Source organism: Vanessa tameamea, chromosome 10 (genome assembly GCF_037043105.1).
Source record: "Vanessa tameamea isolate UH-Manoa-2023 chromosome 10, ilVanTame1 primary haplotype, whole genome shotgun sequence".
Taxonomy (NCBI): Eukaryota; Metazoa; Arthropoda; class Insecta; order Lepidoptera; family Nymphalidae; genus Vanessa; species Vanessa tameamea.
Window position 1 is genome coordinate 6,820,103 of NC_087318.1, and position 17,803 is coordinate 6,837,905.

The 17,803-nt window shown below is 30.1% G+C and overlaps 2 protein-coding genes across 2 annotated transcripts; one reads left to right on the plus strand and one right to left on the minus strand.

Moving 5' to 3' along the window:
- The first annotated feature begins 8,620 nt into the window (after nt 1-8,620).
- On the plus strand, nt 8,621-11,162 carry LOC113392901 (kelch domain-containing protein 3). The gene is made up of 6 exons (XM_064216046.1): nt 8,621-8,773; nt 8,901-9,146; nt 9,226-9,691; nt 9,763-9,958; nt 10,141-10,323; nt 10,536-11,162. Exons 2-6 carry the CDS (start codon nt 8,904-8,906, stop codon nt 10,597-10,599), a joined length of 1,152 nt encoding a protein of 383 aa, XP_064072116.1. The 5' UTR covers nt 8,621-8,773; nt 8,901-8,903; the 3' UTR covers nt 10,600-11,162.
- Nucleotides 11,163-15,089: 3,927 nt separating this feature from the next.
- On the minus strand, nt 15,090-17,494 carry LOC113392896 (DDB1- and CUL4-associated factor 13). The gene is made up of 5 exons (XM_064216036.1): nt 17,341-17,494; nt 16,709-17,253; nt 16,144-16,310; nt 15,739-16,039; nt 15,090-15,447 (listed from the first exon to the last, which is right to left on the minus strand). Exons 1-5 carry the CDS (start codon nt 17,420-17,422, stop codon nt 15,196-15,198), a joined length of 1,347 nt encoding a protein of 448 aa, XP_064072106.1. The 5' UTR covers nt 17,423-17,494; the 3' UTR covers nt 15,090-15,195.
- Nucleotides 17,495-17,803: the final 309 nt, after the last annotated feature.

The following is a 17,803-nucleotide window of genomic DNA, read 5'->3' on the forward strand; positions in this document are numbered from 1 at the left end:
AATCTACAAGTTTCAATATAAATTAACTTATATGTACCTACTTATTTATATAATGTATAAGCGTATAATTACATACATTTGTTATTAAAATTAACAAATTATTTGTGTACGTAATAAAAATATGTATTGATTTTCAGCAACTTGTTTTGTCTGAATTTCTACATTAATTAGTAATTATTATGCGACGCTATGTAGGTACCTCGTTTCAGTGGCGCTTTTAATCTAACGATATTAATAGCAGACTAAGCTTTGATGCATTTTAGTGAAATTCAGAACAACGTAAATACATTTTGCTTTTCACGTGAGCACCTAATCTTGTCTTATTAAGAAAATGGTACTGTAATCTGATGAGGTTATGAGTTCCTACGTAAGATAATTGATGTGCGGTTTATACGTTTAAGACTTTTATAACTAATAAATACTGCTTGTGTAAGTGTCAAAAAACAGGAATTTAAATAATTATTTATCTTGCAGGTATTTCATAAATACGTATTAAGATATATATATATATATATATATATATATATATGTATATAAGACAAGATATGAGGAAATTAATTAATTCATGCAGCGTCTATTTTATTAGATGTTCTGATGTAGCTCTACTTATATATATACATATGTTATAAAATTGAGAGAACTAGAGAGAACCGAAATGGCGGAATGGATCGTATCCGAATCTTTTGGGTTCAAATTCTGGTTGGAACCACTGAGTTTTTGTTCTTTATTTAACTCATTCTTCATCAAATGCATTCTACACCGACACATCTGTATGTCTGCATATACATGCACATGTGTCGGATGAAATTGTACTACACGTGTGTAAGCCAACAAGCAATAAAATAGTGATGGGGAGTAAGCTCCAAAACCTTATCTTTAAGGAAGAGAGCTTTACCCAGCTGTGGGATACTTATACTCAGTTTCTTTACACAAACAGCGGAGGCGTTACACTGGAAGAAAAGTATAAAAAACACCGGACAAACACCAATTGATAATTATGACGATTACTCTATTACAATACATATAAACTTACTAAAAATATGAACGAAAATAATACATGCGAACACATTGATGTATTTTCCGTCTGTCGCACTGTCGGTCGAATATTGCCAATATTGAAACATTTTAAAATGCCCCAAGGATGTGACCATCAAAATGCGTAATTCGGCATAGCGATCCCCGGTCACAGTCTAAAAATGTAAAAATGGTTCCCTTGCATATTTTCCTAAGTGCCATAAAGTATGACATTTATTACGGTCAGATCTGGTCGAACCACTATTGATAGGCAAATGAGAGAGTTTTTTAAAAGAAAAACGATGTCTGTTTTTTATGTGTTCTTTGGATAAGATATTTTTTAAGAAGTTGCTATTTGAACTGGCTCGTAATGGTCCAATGTATTATTCGCCTGTCCATTGTATCTTGTAAAGAAAACATTTTGAATTGCAGTAATATAAAATATCGTGCATGCACGATGTAGGTATAATATAGTAATCAGAATAATAATTATATAACTTTCGTGAAGAACAAAGATAAAATGTATTTATAGTTATAATTATCGTTACTTAATTATGACCAATTGGCCCTAATTACTTTAGAGTTTTTAAGTTGGAGATTAAGCTCTGTAAATTTTACTTGCGCCTCTACTTCGTAATAGAATGTAATCCATTTTGTATATCATCCGTTAGGTCCCTTGTGCTCATTCTTACATTAGCTCACTTACTATTCAAACCAAAACACAGCAATACATAGTTTATCAGTATAATAACTGTTGGGTGGATTCAATCCATCCAGATGAACCTGCAGAAAGCCATACCATCGAGAGATACATGTTTTTTTTAATAACGAGTTCTTTTTTTAATCAAATTAAATATTTTTTTCATAAATTTATGCAGAAATAGACGTAATAAAAATATCTCAACTACTCTATCATTGGCGATGATAACGATAAGTTTCATAGTAGGTCAAGCACAATAGTGAGTGTCACCTATAATCGTATATTAAAGCCCTTATCCCTAAAGCACCTTTGCGACAATAGAAAGGAATAAATCGCCGAAAAGTGGCCACATAAAAATGACATACGGCTTCAATAGAAAAATAAAGCTTCACGCACATAAGTACACACAACATAATATAAAATACAGTTAATAATTTCAAATTAAAAACTAAATATTTACTCTTTATCATAAAATGCTTACAAAAATAATTGTAATGTAAACATATTAAACAAAAACAATCTTAGTAAGAGAGTTTATATTACAATCAGTTTTGCTAAATTTTTCCAAATGCATATACTTATTTAAGAGCATAGTTTGTCAGCGTGGGAATTTATTTTAGAACACACACATAGGTACTTTCCAATAATACACTTGCATTGTGCAGTGTATCGTACGCACCCCCTAGACAATTAGTTGCTTGTTTTCGTTGCAACGAATAAATTAAATTTTCATTGCGCGTTCATAACGTAGGATTTATAAAAATACATTTATTTATGAGTAATGTATTAGCTATAAGGATGTCACTCGCAAACACAATTATAAATTATTTGTTAGCATAGGGTGCGGTCAGAGTGCATTAAGATGCCTCATATACATTATGATTTTTATTGATTCTACTGCTCTCCTCTAACTAAATAATTATTTTCTGTATATTTTAAGGTTGGTAGGTATAACGAATTAGGGCGTTAAGACACATTAAATAATCACTTACTTAAATTTTATAAATAAAAATAATGGAGGTAAATATTAATCAGTTTTTTTTTAATTAACTAAAGACATAAATCTTCTTGGTTAAACAAGTCAATTAAAATTATTTTATATTACACAAAAATCAGGGGGGCGGCCCGCTGACGGTATCTGGTCATGAAAGGTACTAAGTATAGCATCAGTACAAAATGGAATGTATATCAACCGTTTTTGCTTAGCACTATGCACTATTTTAATTAAGCATTTAAATAATTAGGAATTAAGCAGACGAACTAAACGACATGAGTTTGGGTATGAGTTGGCGTTTGTTTTAAATTTCGTATTAAGAGAAAAAAATAAGCACGATAGTGCAAAAATTACATTACATTCAGGTTCATTCGGGTATTCACTATGTTCATCCTTATAATTTTGTACTTTTAATTCGACATTAGGGGAAAATAGTTACCCTTCGTACACTTTTCAGATTTTATTTTTTTACGATGTGATTAATTGTCGTATTTACCTAGTTTATGTGCTTAAGTGTAACAAATATATTATAGTTTGTTACAAAAAAGTCCAAAATTCTTATGACAAAAGGTTAAAGGGTTATAGGCTTTTTTCTACAGAAAATAATTGTACGAATGTACCCCACGTATTGGTATGGTAGGGGTACGTTCGTACAGTAAATGCGGTAAATTCGTACGCCATGGGGTAGATTCATACAGTGTAATTAAAAAGCCAATTAAAATCGTTCAATTTTTATTAATTATTACAAAAATATTTATTTATCAAAGAACTAACTTAATAATATGTGACTTGACTAATAGTCGATAAATCTTGAAAAGTAAAAATTAACAATTGCATCCCACGACACTCGCGCCCCACCCTTATGCTAACTTGTCTATGTGTGCGTAGACGATTCGCGAAATTATAAGACTCGGCTCGAAATAAAAACTGACGTGCTCCCACCTTGAGATCTGGGGAGGGACTGAAAATTTATTGACAGCGATGTCGAATAATAAGTCAAAACCGTCAAATGATTTTCTCCATACTAAAAAGTATGGACGACGAATGCCAAAAAGTAAGCAATATTTAAATAAAAATTACTATAATATTATGTGATATAATAGAAATTTAACACGGTGAACTTATTATTTACACTTTTGTGTCCCCATTTAACCAAAAATACATGTATAAACTAGCAGCTAAATAGCTTAAAAAACTTTAATAGAAAAGGTCGATTTCAGTGTTTGGAGTGATGTTGACGATGAATTTACTGAGTTATTAATACAAATTTTATAAATATCATGCGGTGAAACTTGAGATCTATCTATTAAGATACTGAATGTTTTTTTTCATCCATAATCAATGCTCCAGTTTTAAGATATTTCGAAAACAGTAAGCGCTATTTAGGCGTTCCGCAAGGACTGTCCTCTTAAGAAAAAAAACAATCGACGAATATTTCTGTCATTGCACTCACACAGGTCAAATACCTTAATATCACCCCATGTATTTTCACCAGGGGTTAAAACTCGACGCACCAGGCGGCAAATGCGAAATCGTAATAAAACTATCCGTATCACATGTAAAATAGGCAGTCATAATATTGAAAACTTCTAAAGTCCATCAATAAATGTGACGCTGAGTGGGGAACTTTACGCCTTATCCGAGTAATAGAGCTTACCGCGTATATCGATAACGTGTATCGATATTCGATAACTACTTATTACTTATTAACCGACCTTTAATAAATTAATGTTTGTTATGCAAGTACACTGAGATAATCGCTCCCATTTAGGCGTCCACCTCATTTTCTGGCATTTGCCTGAAAACCAGGTAATCTAGCCATTGTACCTAAATGTTGACGTTTACTGTTACAACAAGCATGTCATTCAGTCACTAAGAATTAATTATTATTAGTTGCACTTATTAAGTTTTAACTTTAAGCATTTATTTGTTAGTATTAACATAGCTGTTACATGACATACATTTACTATATTAAAAATAAATATGTTAATATATTTTTTTATAAAATTCAAATTATAATATCTATTGATTGATAAGTAAGAAATGTCGATACCTTCTTTGTAGGAACACACTATATTAGAGAGCGAAGGCATCAAAACGAACCAACCGCAACTATCAAAGAGAAATCTTTTCCGTGTATCAATAACGTCGACCGAGGCGTCGACTAGACACATTGCGCTCTTTTATGTGCTCTGACATCGTAGCTTATCGTATAGAATCGGAACACAAGTATTTCTAAGGTTTCTGTATAAATTATAGCTCTATTTTTAACTTTTTAAATAAAAATCAAAGGTTAAGAATGTATAAAAACTTCTTAAGACGTGATAAGACGTATATAACGTACGTGACCTTTTATAATACGCGGATAATAATAATATGATTGAATGTAACTCGTCAAAGATTTATGTTAAAATAACATAAATGAAATAATTAAACAACTACATATTATATAATATTACACATAAATAACGTCGTCGTTATGTATTCCGAATGCAAATGCAAAAAAGTTTTTACATTGGATGGTTCAAAGTTTCAATATTCAACGACCCCGTTAAAAAAGTAGAATCTACGTTTCAATTATATTTGAATTTATAGCCTTTGACTAGCTAAATCGTATTAAACATTGCGATACCCATTTATATGCATTAAAACTTGAGACTTCAATTATTATTAGTAGAAGAATTACAGTTAAACAAGGACAACAAATATATAACTTCCTATAAATTAAATATTTCAATATATAATATTTATCTATTTAATATGTATTATTTAAATATTTATAAAAAAATATCTACAAAGATATTATAGCAATACGATAAAAGCGTGAAATTATCTTCTTTACCGTATGCAGATTAGGGGAACGCGCTAGGGCGCGGGATTAGTTCCGGTTTACTTTTTATAGGATTCCGATGATAAATGTTGCCATTGGAGAGGCTAACGGATGGTGCGTGAAACGTATCCAAATAGCCACTTTTCCACAACTTTTACATATTTGAATAATTCGATAGTTATGCAAAGAAATACCTATGGGAAAATTACATCGTTATAATGAATGTATGTTGCAATTCAAATTTTATTTTTTAAATATAATTATTACTACTATACACAGTTATTATTATTTAAGGTATGTTGAATTCATGATATGAGTTCAACTCTGAATATGTTCTTATGAAGACGTTAAAAAACTTGATGACAAATAATTATTTTCCTTACGCATGCGAAAATTACAATTTTGAGTCCAGTTTTTGACATTTTTTTTTTCCAAAGTATATTACTATGTATATATTTGCATTAAATGTGAAATCGTCCCTATCACAGATGCTCGGTTTCGTAGTCAGACAAAAAACGAGGAAAATCACGAGGCAGACGGGAGGACGGACGATTGCCGATCCCAAATATGATTTATAGATCGGCCGTCATCGGCAATGCGCTTTCTATACGTCAGGACATGTCACCGCCTCGGGTAGGCATGGGGGAAGAAAAATACTTTCTGCTGGATGGCCCTCCCTTTCTACATTTACAATGTACGAGATAATTTCATGTTACACGTATATTGATATATGAAAAATCTAATAAATCACTATTACACATCTTGCAGTCGATTTTTGCTAAACTTAACGTAACTTGAAACAAATATACCAAGTTTATTATAGATCTAATTAAAACGTTTTTTTACAAAATAGCATGTCCCGGTCAATGTCGCGCGCAACGAAAATAATTAATGATAAAAATAAAAAATGCTATTAATTTATTATATAATATTAAGCAGTAAGTATGTTTAAAAAAGTTTTTTAATTTTATCATATAATAATCATAACTAAGTATTTATATTTTGCTTCAAATATGAGCCAAATGATATTTGTGGGTATTCATTAAAAAAAGGAAGATTTGAAAACTTTTTCCAATCGACTTATCATAATTTGTATGAAAATTATTTAATTAACTTAAAATTTGATAATTTCCCCTATCACTACAAAACTTTAAAAGTTTTCTTCATATTTTCCTGAACAAATAGGTAGATTACTGGACTTGGATGGTAGGTACTATTAGTAGAATAATTAAATGTCCGAAAAAAACTTTTTCTTATTAATCAAATAATGAATGATAAAAAAAACACTTAATTAAAGGGTCAGTGGAGTCCTACGTAAATAATCTATACTAATATTATAAATACGAAAGTCACTCTGTCTGTCTGACTTTTGCTGTTTCACGACCAAACCGATGGACGGATTTTGATGAAATTTAGTATTAAGCTTAAACTCCAAAAAAGGGCATAGGCTTTTTATGCCTAACACCGTGGGCGACTAGTTTAATATAATTGTATAAAAAAAAGTGCCGGTATTTGTAACACGTAGTGATTGTATACTATTTGATTTATAATATGAGTAACACATAAATGAAAGACAATTTTTTATCTGTGACATAGTATTTGGAAACATTTGTATAAAATCGAACAATAATCGCTCATATTGTCAGTTACAATACAATTTGTTTGGAAACTCGGCGCGTGATAGAAATAATAACAAATGATTCGCGCCCTAACACCGCCTGGCGTTGAAAGATCACGCCTATTGCTCTTTTACTGATGAAAAAAGAACAGGCTTATTGCGTAACATACTTACCTTCTATCTATATTTCACAGCAACAATATAATAGCTTAAAAATAAGTTTAAAGCAAGTAAATTTAAAAATTGTACGTATTGTCTGTTTATAAAGGGTCAGTCTATCGCCTGAAGATATTTATAGTCGTCTAAAGCCATATCGTATTGTTGTTTTAGTTATTTTGTTCATTTTGAAAAACATGAATACAGACGTCTCTCATTTGAGAAGCAGTTATGTTCCTTACACTAGAATGTTTTACTATACTGTATGGTTACAAGGCATACCGTAATAGCGTACATTACCCTACACGTCACTCTTCCAGGCTTTGTTAGCTTTGTCTACTAAGCGAGGGCACTGATTCACTCTGACATGGAGAAGAACATCAAGAGGACCAAAAAGCTCGCCTAGCTCAACATCATTGTCTCTATAATCTGGCTGAGCCTTCAGATTTCGTTTAATAACTCAACAACACCTTGGGTGCTGTGATTCTACAAAACCAAACAAACTTCTGAAAAGCACCAAGAAAGTCCACGTTAGTCGTTCCTTAAACGTCCAGGTCGATCCAGGCTGTTACATATTATTATGCCTCACGCAGTTTTTAAGACCACTTACAAAACTAAGATCGAGAAAATAATACGCTACGCACAGACTGCTGTCTAATTTCAGAGAGCTGAGAAAGGTCGACCTTTATATTATGACTGTTGTTTGACCAATAGTACCCTATAGATGCTCGTTTATTGTGAGAGTGTCAGGAATTGACAATTGCAGAAATAAGCTGTTTAAAACGGATGTTTAAAATTGTTGCCTCTTTTGTGATTGCATGTGTATGATTAGTGGCTTAAAAACATCAACCCGCCATCAAAACAATTTCAACCTTATAAGCATAAAAATATATATTTATTAGATAGGGTAGGTATTCCTTCTACACTTAGTTCCGCATTTCAATACTTTAAATGTTGTCATGTGACATCACAAAGGGCACTACTACGCCTTGTTACATAATATCACATTTCGCTGTTTCCTTCCCTTTAACGGATTACGTAATTTATGAATGGTCCCTAATTAGTTATATTCATAGTTTGAAATTATGAATATCTATAGATTTTAAGGTTAATACGTATTAACCTACTGTGTTATAGGTAAACTAGGTGAGTTGTTGTTATCCAGCATATATCGTAAAATTACATTATAGTTATAATAATTTAACTTTTCGATAGTTAAATTATATTTATGATTACAAAAACATTTTGAAATTTTGATTGCTGGCAACCTAATTTGCTTTTTGGGCAGAATGACAGATAAGAGAATTGACAATCCGAGGTAACAACGAAAAAAAAGTGCGATATTAATTTTCGTAAAAACAAATATATACCTACAGCTAGTTTAAATTTTACTCAATAATATAAACAACGCTCATAAAATAATTTATTCTTTAAACGGCCTCGATTCAGGTTGTAACAGGAAGTTAAATTTACTTATTTATATCGATTTGTCGTAAGACGTTTACCAATACATATTAAACAATAACATAATGTACATTAAAAACTACTTCCATTAAAAATTAAATAAATATTTAAACTTTCCAGTGACAGTATGAGGTGGACAGTACACATTGAAGGTGGACCAAGACGGGTTAATCACGCAGCAGTGTGTATCGGAGACAAAATATTTTCCTTCGGTGGATATTGTTCAACTGAAGAGTACAAAGATTGGGAACCCATTCCAGTCCACATTTTAGACACAACAACATTAAGATGGGCAGCCATCAACTACAAAAAAAATGAAGTTGTTCCTTTCCAAAGGTATGGCCATACCGCAGTTGCATATGGACACAAGGTATCAAAACTTAAATTTATTGAGCATTATATTTACAATATTCAATGGATATTGATCTGGTGATTATTTATATTTACAGGTATATATGTGGGGCGGAAGAAACAATGCTGTAGCTTGTGAAACATTATCTTGTTTTGACACAAAAAAATTAGAATGGAGTACACCTTCGGTGACTGGTATGGTGCCTTATGCAAAAGACGGACATTCAGCTTGTGTGATTAGAAACAAGATGTATATCTTTGGAGGTTTTGAATATCTGACTGATCAGTATTCGCAGGATGTTCATTGTTTAGATTTAGACACTATGCAATGGAGGTTTATCAATACTCAAGGTACACCACCTTCTCACAGAGACTTTCACACAGCAGTGGCATATAATGATAGAATGTACATCTTTGGAGGCAGAGGTGACTTGAACAGTCCATATAACTCTGAAGAGGAAATATATTGTCCCCAAGTTTATTATTTAGATACAGTGTCTGAAACTTGGGTAAATGTAAATGCTAGTGGATCCTGGCCTGAAGCAAGGCGCAGCCATTCTGCTTGTAAGTTTACTACATTCTTTTTATTATAGTTAAATATACAATATCATTATTTTATTTTTAAATTTTTTCAGGGCTATATAAAGATTTTATGTACATATTTGGTGGATTGAATGCTAAAACAAAGACGCACTTCAATGATCTTTACCGATATTCCATAAATGGAAATTACTGGGAATACCTTAATGTACGTGGTGTAGGACCTTGCAAAAGAAGACGACAAGCTTGTCTTATTTTTAAGGAAAAAGTTTATTTATTTGGAGGAACAAGGTTAGTTCAATGTTTTTATCTAAGACAACAACCTATTGTTCCTAATAAGAATGTGTATATGTTTTAATACAATAGTAGGTACATGAAAGTTAAAATGATAGTTTTATCAGATTTTTGTGTAATTTTTAAGAATGTATTTATAAATGTATGTCTATTGGTTTATATTTTTTCTGCTGTTTTAGTCCTTGTTCCCATAATAATAACAATAATAACAGACCAGTAGACGATGCTGAAGATAATCATGAGAGACTGATAGACAATAGTGATCTCCATGTATTAGATTATGCACCAACATTGAAAACCCTGAGCATTCTCTGTGTCTTGGAAAAGAATTTGGATCAATCATCACTCCCTCGAGATATTATGTAAGTAATGGTAAATAATTCAAAACAAAAAATTAACCCAAAAATACTTAATATTGTTTTATAACTATCTTTTTTATTCGAAAAAAAATATTAATAATAATATTACATACTTTCCTGTAAATGATTGTACTACACTATACTCAGAAATCTAAAATAAACATGACATTAAAAATTGAAACTTAAATACTGTACTAAATGTAATTTTGTTTCAGAATTGATATAAGAACAATGACATTACCAAATAGGATCAGCAGGCCCATTAATCAAGCAGGTTAACTTGATAATAGACATCATGTGTAACATGATATTATTGATTGTTTTATCAAAGTTTTCAATAAACCTTGTCAGTTATCAAATGATTAGGTCATAGTGCAATATCAAACATTTTTGTAAACCTTTTGGAATTAAAATTTTATTAATTGCAAGTGACATTGCATGTTAGCCGAAAATTTATAATATTAATGAACAATAAGGTTGAGATTAATTTCTATATTATGGCAGATTATTTATCTAACAAGATAAAATAATTAAGACTCGTTTTTCAACTACCTTGATGTAGAATGTTAGCTTATTAAGACCACAAAAATATTCTAAATATTATGAATGATTTAGCATATTTCATCAGTGTGAGCATTTTCATATTCAGGATTTAGTTAAACAGTGTTTAAATATAAATCCTCAAACTAAATGCTTATATTCCTCCCACATAACAATTACCAATAAATTTATATAATCCCAAGAAACTTTTTTTTTATCTACAGAAGGTTTTAACTTTTGTCCTCGCTATTTTAGGATTAATGCAAAAATCCGAAGTAGACTTAGTGTGCGTGTGTCTCTTAGATTCTATTAACCCGATTTTTGTAATGAATTAATTGAATTGAATGTTATTGAGAAAGCATCTTCACATTGTTCCATGGATGAAAGAAATTTGTTACTGCAAATATTTTATTAGTTACAAACAAGGGCCGAGGCTACCTTTTTTTTTTCTTTAAAATAAAAAGACGTACCAACTTACATTATTTATTTTTTCAATGTAAAATAGAAACTTTACCTTCGGCTTATTTTGTTTCTGTGGGTATGTCCTGTGCTATCTTTACACATTGTGAGTCGATTACGATGATTATTTTCTATGAAAGAAGTACCTACGACTTCCCTGTAACAGGTACTGTTGTAATAAATATCTTTGACAATTATACTTCGCGGATCCTTAAATAATTAATGAGTAATGTAAAGTAACTTAAAAGATAAAAACTAAGGTATTTATCACATGTGTCTCTATACGACACGGACGTTTGTGCCGTCTATTTTAATATATTTTTTATCGATATTAATACTATATCATTTACTGTTAAGGGGACTACATGAGCTAAATGCAAGTTTTATAATGCAAAAAAGTATAAGATCCGATGCAGTAAACCAAATGAAAAAAATATATGATAATCTTCAGGATACATGCTAGTTATTTGCTATTTTGAAAACATGATGTAATTAATTTGGTACGATAGAAAAAAATCACAAAGTTACCTCTAAAAAAATCTTTTAATAAATAAAAACTATACTTATATACATTTAATAATTCTGGTTTTTTGTCAGATTATTCTACAAGCAATATATTATTTAACCTCTGCGTCACTTTTTTAATAACTTCAATAGATTTTTTTTAAATCAGATATTCTTATTTTCGAACAAAATTCGTACGCATGTGTGCGTAAACGCCGTGTACAGACATTGCCGGCCGAGGCCTGATGCTATATAGACGTGTCGATCTTTTCGTTACGAGCCTCATTACGTAACGAAATATTTTTTTGTAATTTTAATTGTAAATTCATTGTTTCATGTTTTCTTATAATAAATATTATTCTTTCTTGTAGATAAATATATTAAGTTAAAATAATGTAGTAGTAATTAGGCATTTGTTTTTTATTATATTATTTGTCATAAATTTTAATTGTGTAAATATGGGAAATGAAGTGAAACGCGTGAGGAAAACTAAAAAACGTTTATATAAATTAAGCGCCGAACATACTTATGAACGATATTAAAAGGTAAGAGTATTTTTTTAGTAAACATATTTTTTTTTTATAAATTATAAATATTGAAAACATCTATTAGAAAAAATGTGCAATCAGTTCGCATAGAATCAGATTTTTCGAGCTGTTCTTCAAATATTATGATAGAGTATTTGGTGAAAGTAAGGATAAAATCAATTGAGAGTGACTACGTTCGATCCCCATGATCTCGAAGCAATTTGATATTTTTCATTAAAAGTACTATGGGGCATATTTAGATACATATTTTTTAAATACATAATTTTATAATTAATAAAAATATAATTACTAACATATATTTATTTTTTACAGAATAAAGAAAGTCGAAAACAATAACACGGAAGCTATTTATATTGCGTAAGAGTTTAATTTTATCGATTTTGTTTATAATAGGAATTAAAGTTATGTATGAACTAATTTTAATAATAAAAAAAATAATGTAATTGTTGTGAACCAGAGAACTAGAATATTTAGAAGTGTCATTTGTACGTAATTCAAAATTTGTAATTTTTAGTAACGTCCGCCATATTAGATTGAAAATGGAAGCAATTCATGAATCGTGGATTGTCGAGACTAAATATGTGTGCCAACTTTCAGCTCCATAGCTTCAATGGAAGTAGGTGTAATATTGATTGCAAGATTTCAGGACATACGTACATACATTCATACATACAAGTGAAATTAAATAAAATATTTTAATAAAAAAATTAACACTAAATGTTTTTTTTTTGTAGTACCAAATCCAAATATTTTAAGTTTAATTAAATCAGTTTTATTATTTAATCATTTTCGAATAACAGTCCAAAGCAAAACAAATAATTCTAATATCCTATCTATTTTTATGAGATTTATAATTAAACCTAGTATGATTAACCTAGTTAACCAATGATTCAACCAAATCGACTTGACGACATTTTTTTCTTGTAAATATTTAGATGTTTTTGTTTTAGTTGAATTTTTTTTTTCTTTGTGAACCGATATTAATAAAACGAACAAACACTACGCTATAGGTTACCCCACGGTTACTACACTACAGGTTTCGAACACTTACGATTTTATTATATAAATAGATTATCAAACTTTTATAAAAATATTAAAAATTGGTATGTTTTAATATTTAGTATAAGAACTAATTGTGGTAGGTATAATAATATAAATAAAAGAAAAAAAGGTTAAAACTAACTGTCTATTTTATTGTGTACAAAATATAAATAAAAATATTGTAAGTTTAATTGAATCAGTTTTTTTTATAATCATTCGTTAACTAACATCGAAAGAAATAAAAACAATTCTGTTGTCCTATCTATTTTTTATGAGATTTATGATTGATCTTACTTAGCTCGGTTTGGCGCCATCTATTAGAATATTTGGGCGTAACCTCGTTACCTCGCTTAACCCTTAGTTCACGGGCTCGCCGTTTTTGTCGATTTTGTAAGTGTGTGCGTGCAATTCTCAAGGGCACTTAGCTCTTGTAGTCCCCTTAACGTTATTTTTTTTTTTGTTTAAAATAACTATTTATTAAATAAATTGTTGAATATGATTTTTTGTATATGGAGTTGTGTTGTAAAGTATAGAATTGTCTAAAATGTGATATGTAGGACTATAGCCTAATCCAATGGAAGTAGGAAAAAAATAAACAAACTTTCGATATTTCATGCGATTTGCTAATAACACAGCGATATTGAGCACTACTAAGAGTTTATAATAATAAATAATAACAATAAATAAATATTGCACATCACATACATTACTCTGATCCCAATGTAAGTAGCTAAAGCACTTGTGTTATGGAAAATCAGAAGTAACGACGGTACCACAAACACCCAGACCCAAGACAACATAGAAAATTAATGAACTTTTTCTACATCGACTCGGCCGGAAATCGAACCCGGGACCTCAGAGTAGTGTACCCATAAAAACCGGTGTACACACTACTCGACCACGGAGGTAGTCGATAATAGAACACTATTGCACTAAACTACTTATTTCCAATTTAATTATACTTCCAAAATTCCAATAACAGTTTCGTCTACGTTCAAAATGCAATTTTTTCGCAAATCCATAGTGAATGTCATAGATTAATCAAACTCTCGACCAATGTTTCCTGTTATGGTTGGAATAGAGTACAAGTAGGTATATTTCAATTTTGTAAGCAATATAGATACAATTTGGAAAAATTGTGCTAGTACTAGTGGTTATTAGTAAAACTTTAATTCTTATAAACGCTAGTATTCAATAATCTGTGATAAACCATCTGTACTTTTATTAAAAAAAACCTTCGTCGTATCAGATACTTAAATACTAATAATAATTGATCCCGCTATTTAACCCATTGTAAATTGGTATTATAACAAGGGAGTAAATAAAAAACTTAAATCTATTAAAATGAAATTAGGAATGTAAATATAATAGCTTATACTGATTATAATTACCACATTTGACTGGAATTCATAGGATCCTTCATTTTATTTGTTTATATAAAAATTAGGTCAAATCCATCGTCAATAGCTAACAATTTCCGTTTGTAGGAAAAGTTCCGTTCCATTCGTCAAACAATTAAATTTGGCATATAATATGATTTTTATTAAAAATATTATTTCTTTACTTTTACAACATTTAAAATGTAATACATGAAAGCCACCTTTTGATTTACTATGCGCCCCAAACCTGCAGTATGAAATTTGTTCAGGTGCAGGACAACATTTTGTAGGAAAAGGATATTTATTATGGGGATTGGTTTATTCAGTGAAAATGTCTTAGCTTACACATAATAGATTTGTAAAAACATACTTATGTAATTATAAGTATAAATGATGTGTAAGCATCACTCATCCTCTTTGACCACATGTTTTTTGCGTTCAACAACAAATGGCACGGCGCCTGGTTTGCTATGTGCTCTTCGATTAGCCTCCTTGCGTTTGTTTTTCTCTTTAATCGTTTTAATTTCTTTTTGCGCATTAATAATATGTTTTGGCACATGTCTGTGACGTGCTATTCTCTTTACTTGTGGGTGCCCACTAAATTTATCTTTCAATGCATCTGCATAATTGAGTGCTGTACGCTCCCTTGGTTTTAGCTAGAAACAAATATTGTTAGTTGTAACATGTAATAAAATAATGACATATGACATCCTTTTTAATTAGAACAGAGCAAAAATAGATAGTTTGAACTGGCATCTCAAAATAAGTTTTTAAATAACATAAACAATAGTTATATAAAATACATCAGACATATATAGAGGGAATTGAGTATTATGAAAATAAAGTTAGTTAGTTTATTGTGTTTTAATAGACACTTTTATTATTCATTGTATTTTTAATTAATGAAATTATTAAATAATATTTAACTGAAAGAAATGAATACTTACAATTCCAAGCTTTTCTGATGCTTTAGCTTTCCACATTCTTATATTCATTTCATCTGATCCAGTTAATATGTATTTATTATCTAAAGACCATTTCACAGAAGTCAATCTTTGCATTCTCTTGGTGTGGTATACGTCTCTTGAATGACCTTTAAGGCTCTCAAATATTCTTACTGTTTTGTCGTAGCTACCTGACACAAATTCCCTACCGGTCGGTGAATAATCTACATCTATAACAGCAGATGTATGGTCCATGTGCACATTAACAGGTTGTTTTAATTTTCTCACATCAAATGTGTATAAGCTGGAATCAAAAAGAATATTAGTAGAACAACAACATTACAAATAAACACAAAATCTATGTATTTTCAAATATGAATATAAAAAATAGTAATTAATTAAACAAACTTGTAATCTTCATTTGCTACAGTGAATATAAAGGCTTCCATTGGGTTCCAGGAGAGCGCATTTGATCTCAATTCCATTACAACTTTTCTCAGTGGACCAGACTCACGGAAATCATACAATATAACACTTCTGTCACTCGCACATGATGCTAAGAGATTAGACTCTACCTACAAAAAATTAATTTATTGAAAAAAATATAATACACCATGTATTCTTCTAACAAAATATTAAGTGAGTTATCAATGATTACTTAGTAACATACAAAAATGGGAATGGGACTACTATTCTTTATTGCAGATTATTTTATAACCTAGCTAAGAGTACAGCACTTCAAACCCACACTGATTTTAATTGTATTATACAAACTTATTTTGTAACTAACTTTATTATTATAACAGGTACTCAATGAAGGAGGAAGGATTAAGAAATGATAAATTACTAAATAAGCATTTTAATAATTAACCATTAATTAAATATTGTGCATGAAATGTTAAGAAACAAAAATATAAAATGAAAATCAATAAATTTAAAACTTTTACTTAAAAATTTATTCAATTTATCTTACCTGATTAAAAGCCACATGATGTAGACTATCTACTCCCCACTTGAAAACTTTAATAGGTTCACTCCTTGTATTCTCCCACAGTTGACAATGCTCTCCACATGTTGCAAAAATTGGTTTAGACCTATGATGTGAGATGCCAGACACAACTGACATGCTCAGTAATGTATTGACAGGATCTTCATCACTTTCATCTTTAACTTCTGCCTTCCAAGTTTTAATTGTTTTATCATCACCAACACTGATGAATTGTTGTCCATTTGGAACATAAGAAATAGCACGGACCCAGCCTTCATGTGCAACAAAATGTCTAGTACACTTTCGACTGGCCAAATCCCATAATCTAATTTCGCCGTCAAACGCCCCACTAGCTAATACTGCTAATCGACTTGGATGTTTTGCTAAAGTAGAGACACCGTCTGTATGTCCATCTAGATTACCAATAAATGGTTTTGCAAACACTCTTTCAAGCTTAACCGCATTTAAAGCGCGAACATATTCTCGAGGCCCTTCTAGTGGATGCAAATTAGGATCATAATTTCTGGGTACTGAAAAGAATATTCGTCTTGTTTGTTAAATCTAAAAATACTCCACAAAATAAATACTTATTAATAACACTGATATTTTAATATTACTTTTATGGATATCTCTTTTTGTTGCTCGTAAATAATCTTCTGGGTTTCGACTAATTACTTTTATTTTTACTTTGTTAGACATGTTGTCGTTATTGTTTTTGTTCTTCTTAATTATTTTTTTTTGAGTTTTATATTGTTTTACTCAATCAATAATTATAAAATTAATTAAAAAAATCTAGTTTTTTTTAGTTATACGCAGTAAAACAAGTAAGCTAACCTCACAAAATTAAAATGTTAGCATGTTTTTGACATTGACAATGACAAAACTCAAATATTTCCACAAGATTAAAAAAATAATATAGTTTCATAAGTATAATGTTTTGAGTGTAAACACATCAAATTGCTATGATTCTATATTTTTTCAATAGATATTCTAGTAAAATATAAATCTGTAAATAAGAGAAAAACATTCGAGGTATTATGTAAAGACAAACTCGAAATCGAAACCGCAGGACACGATTAT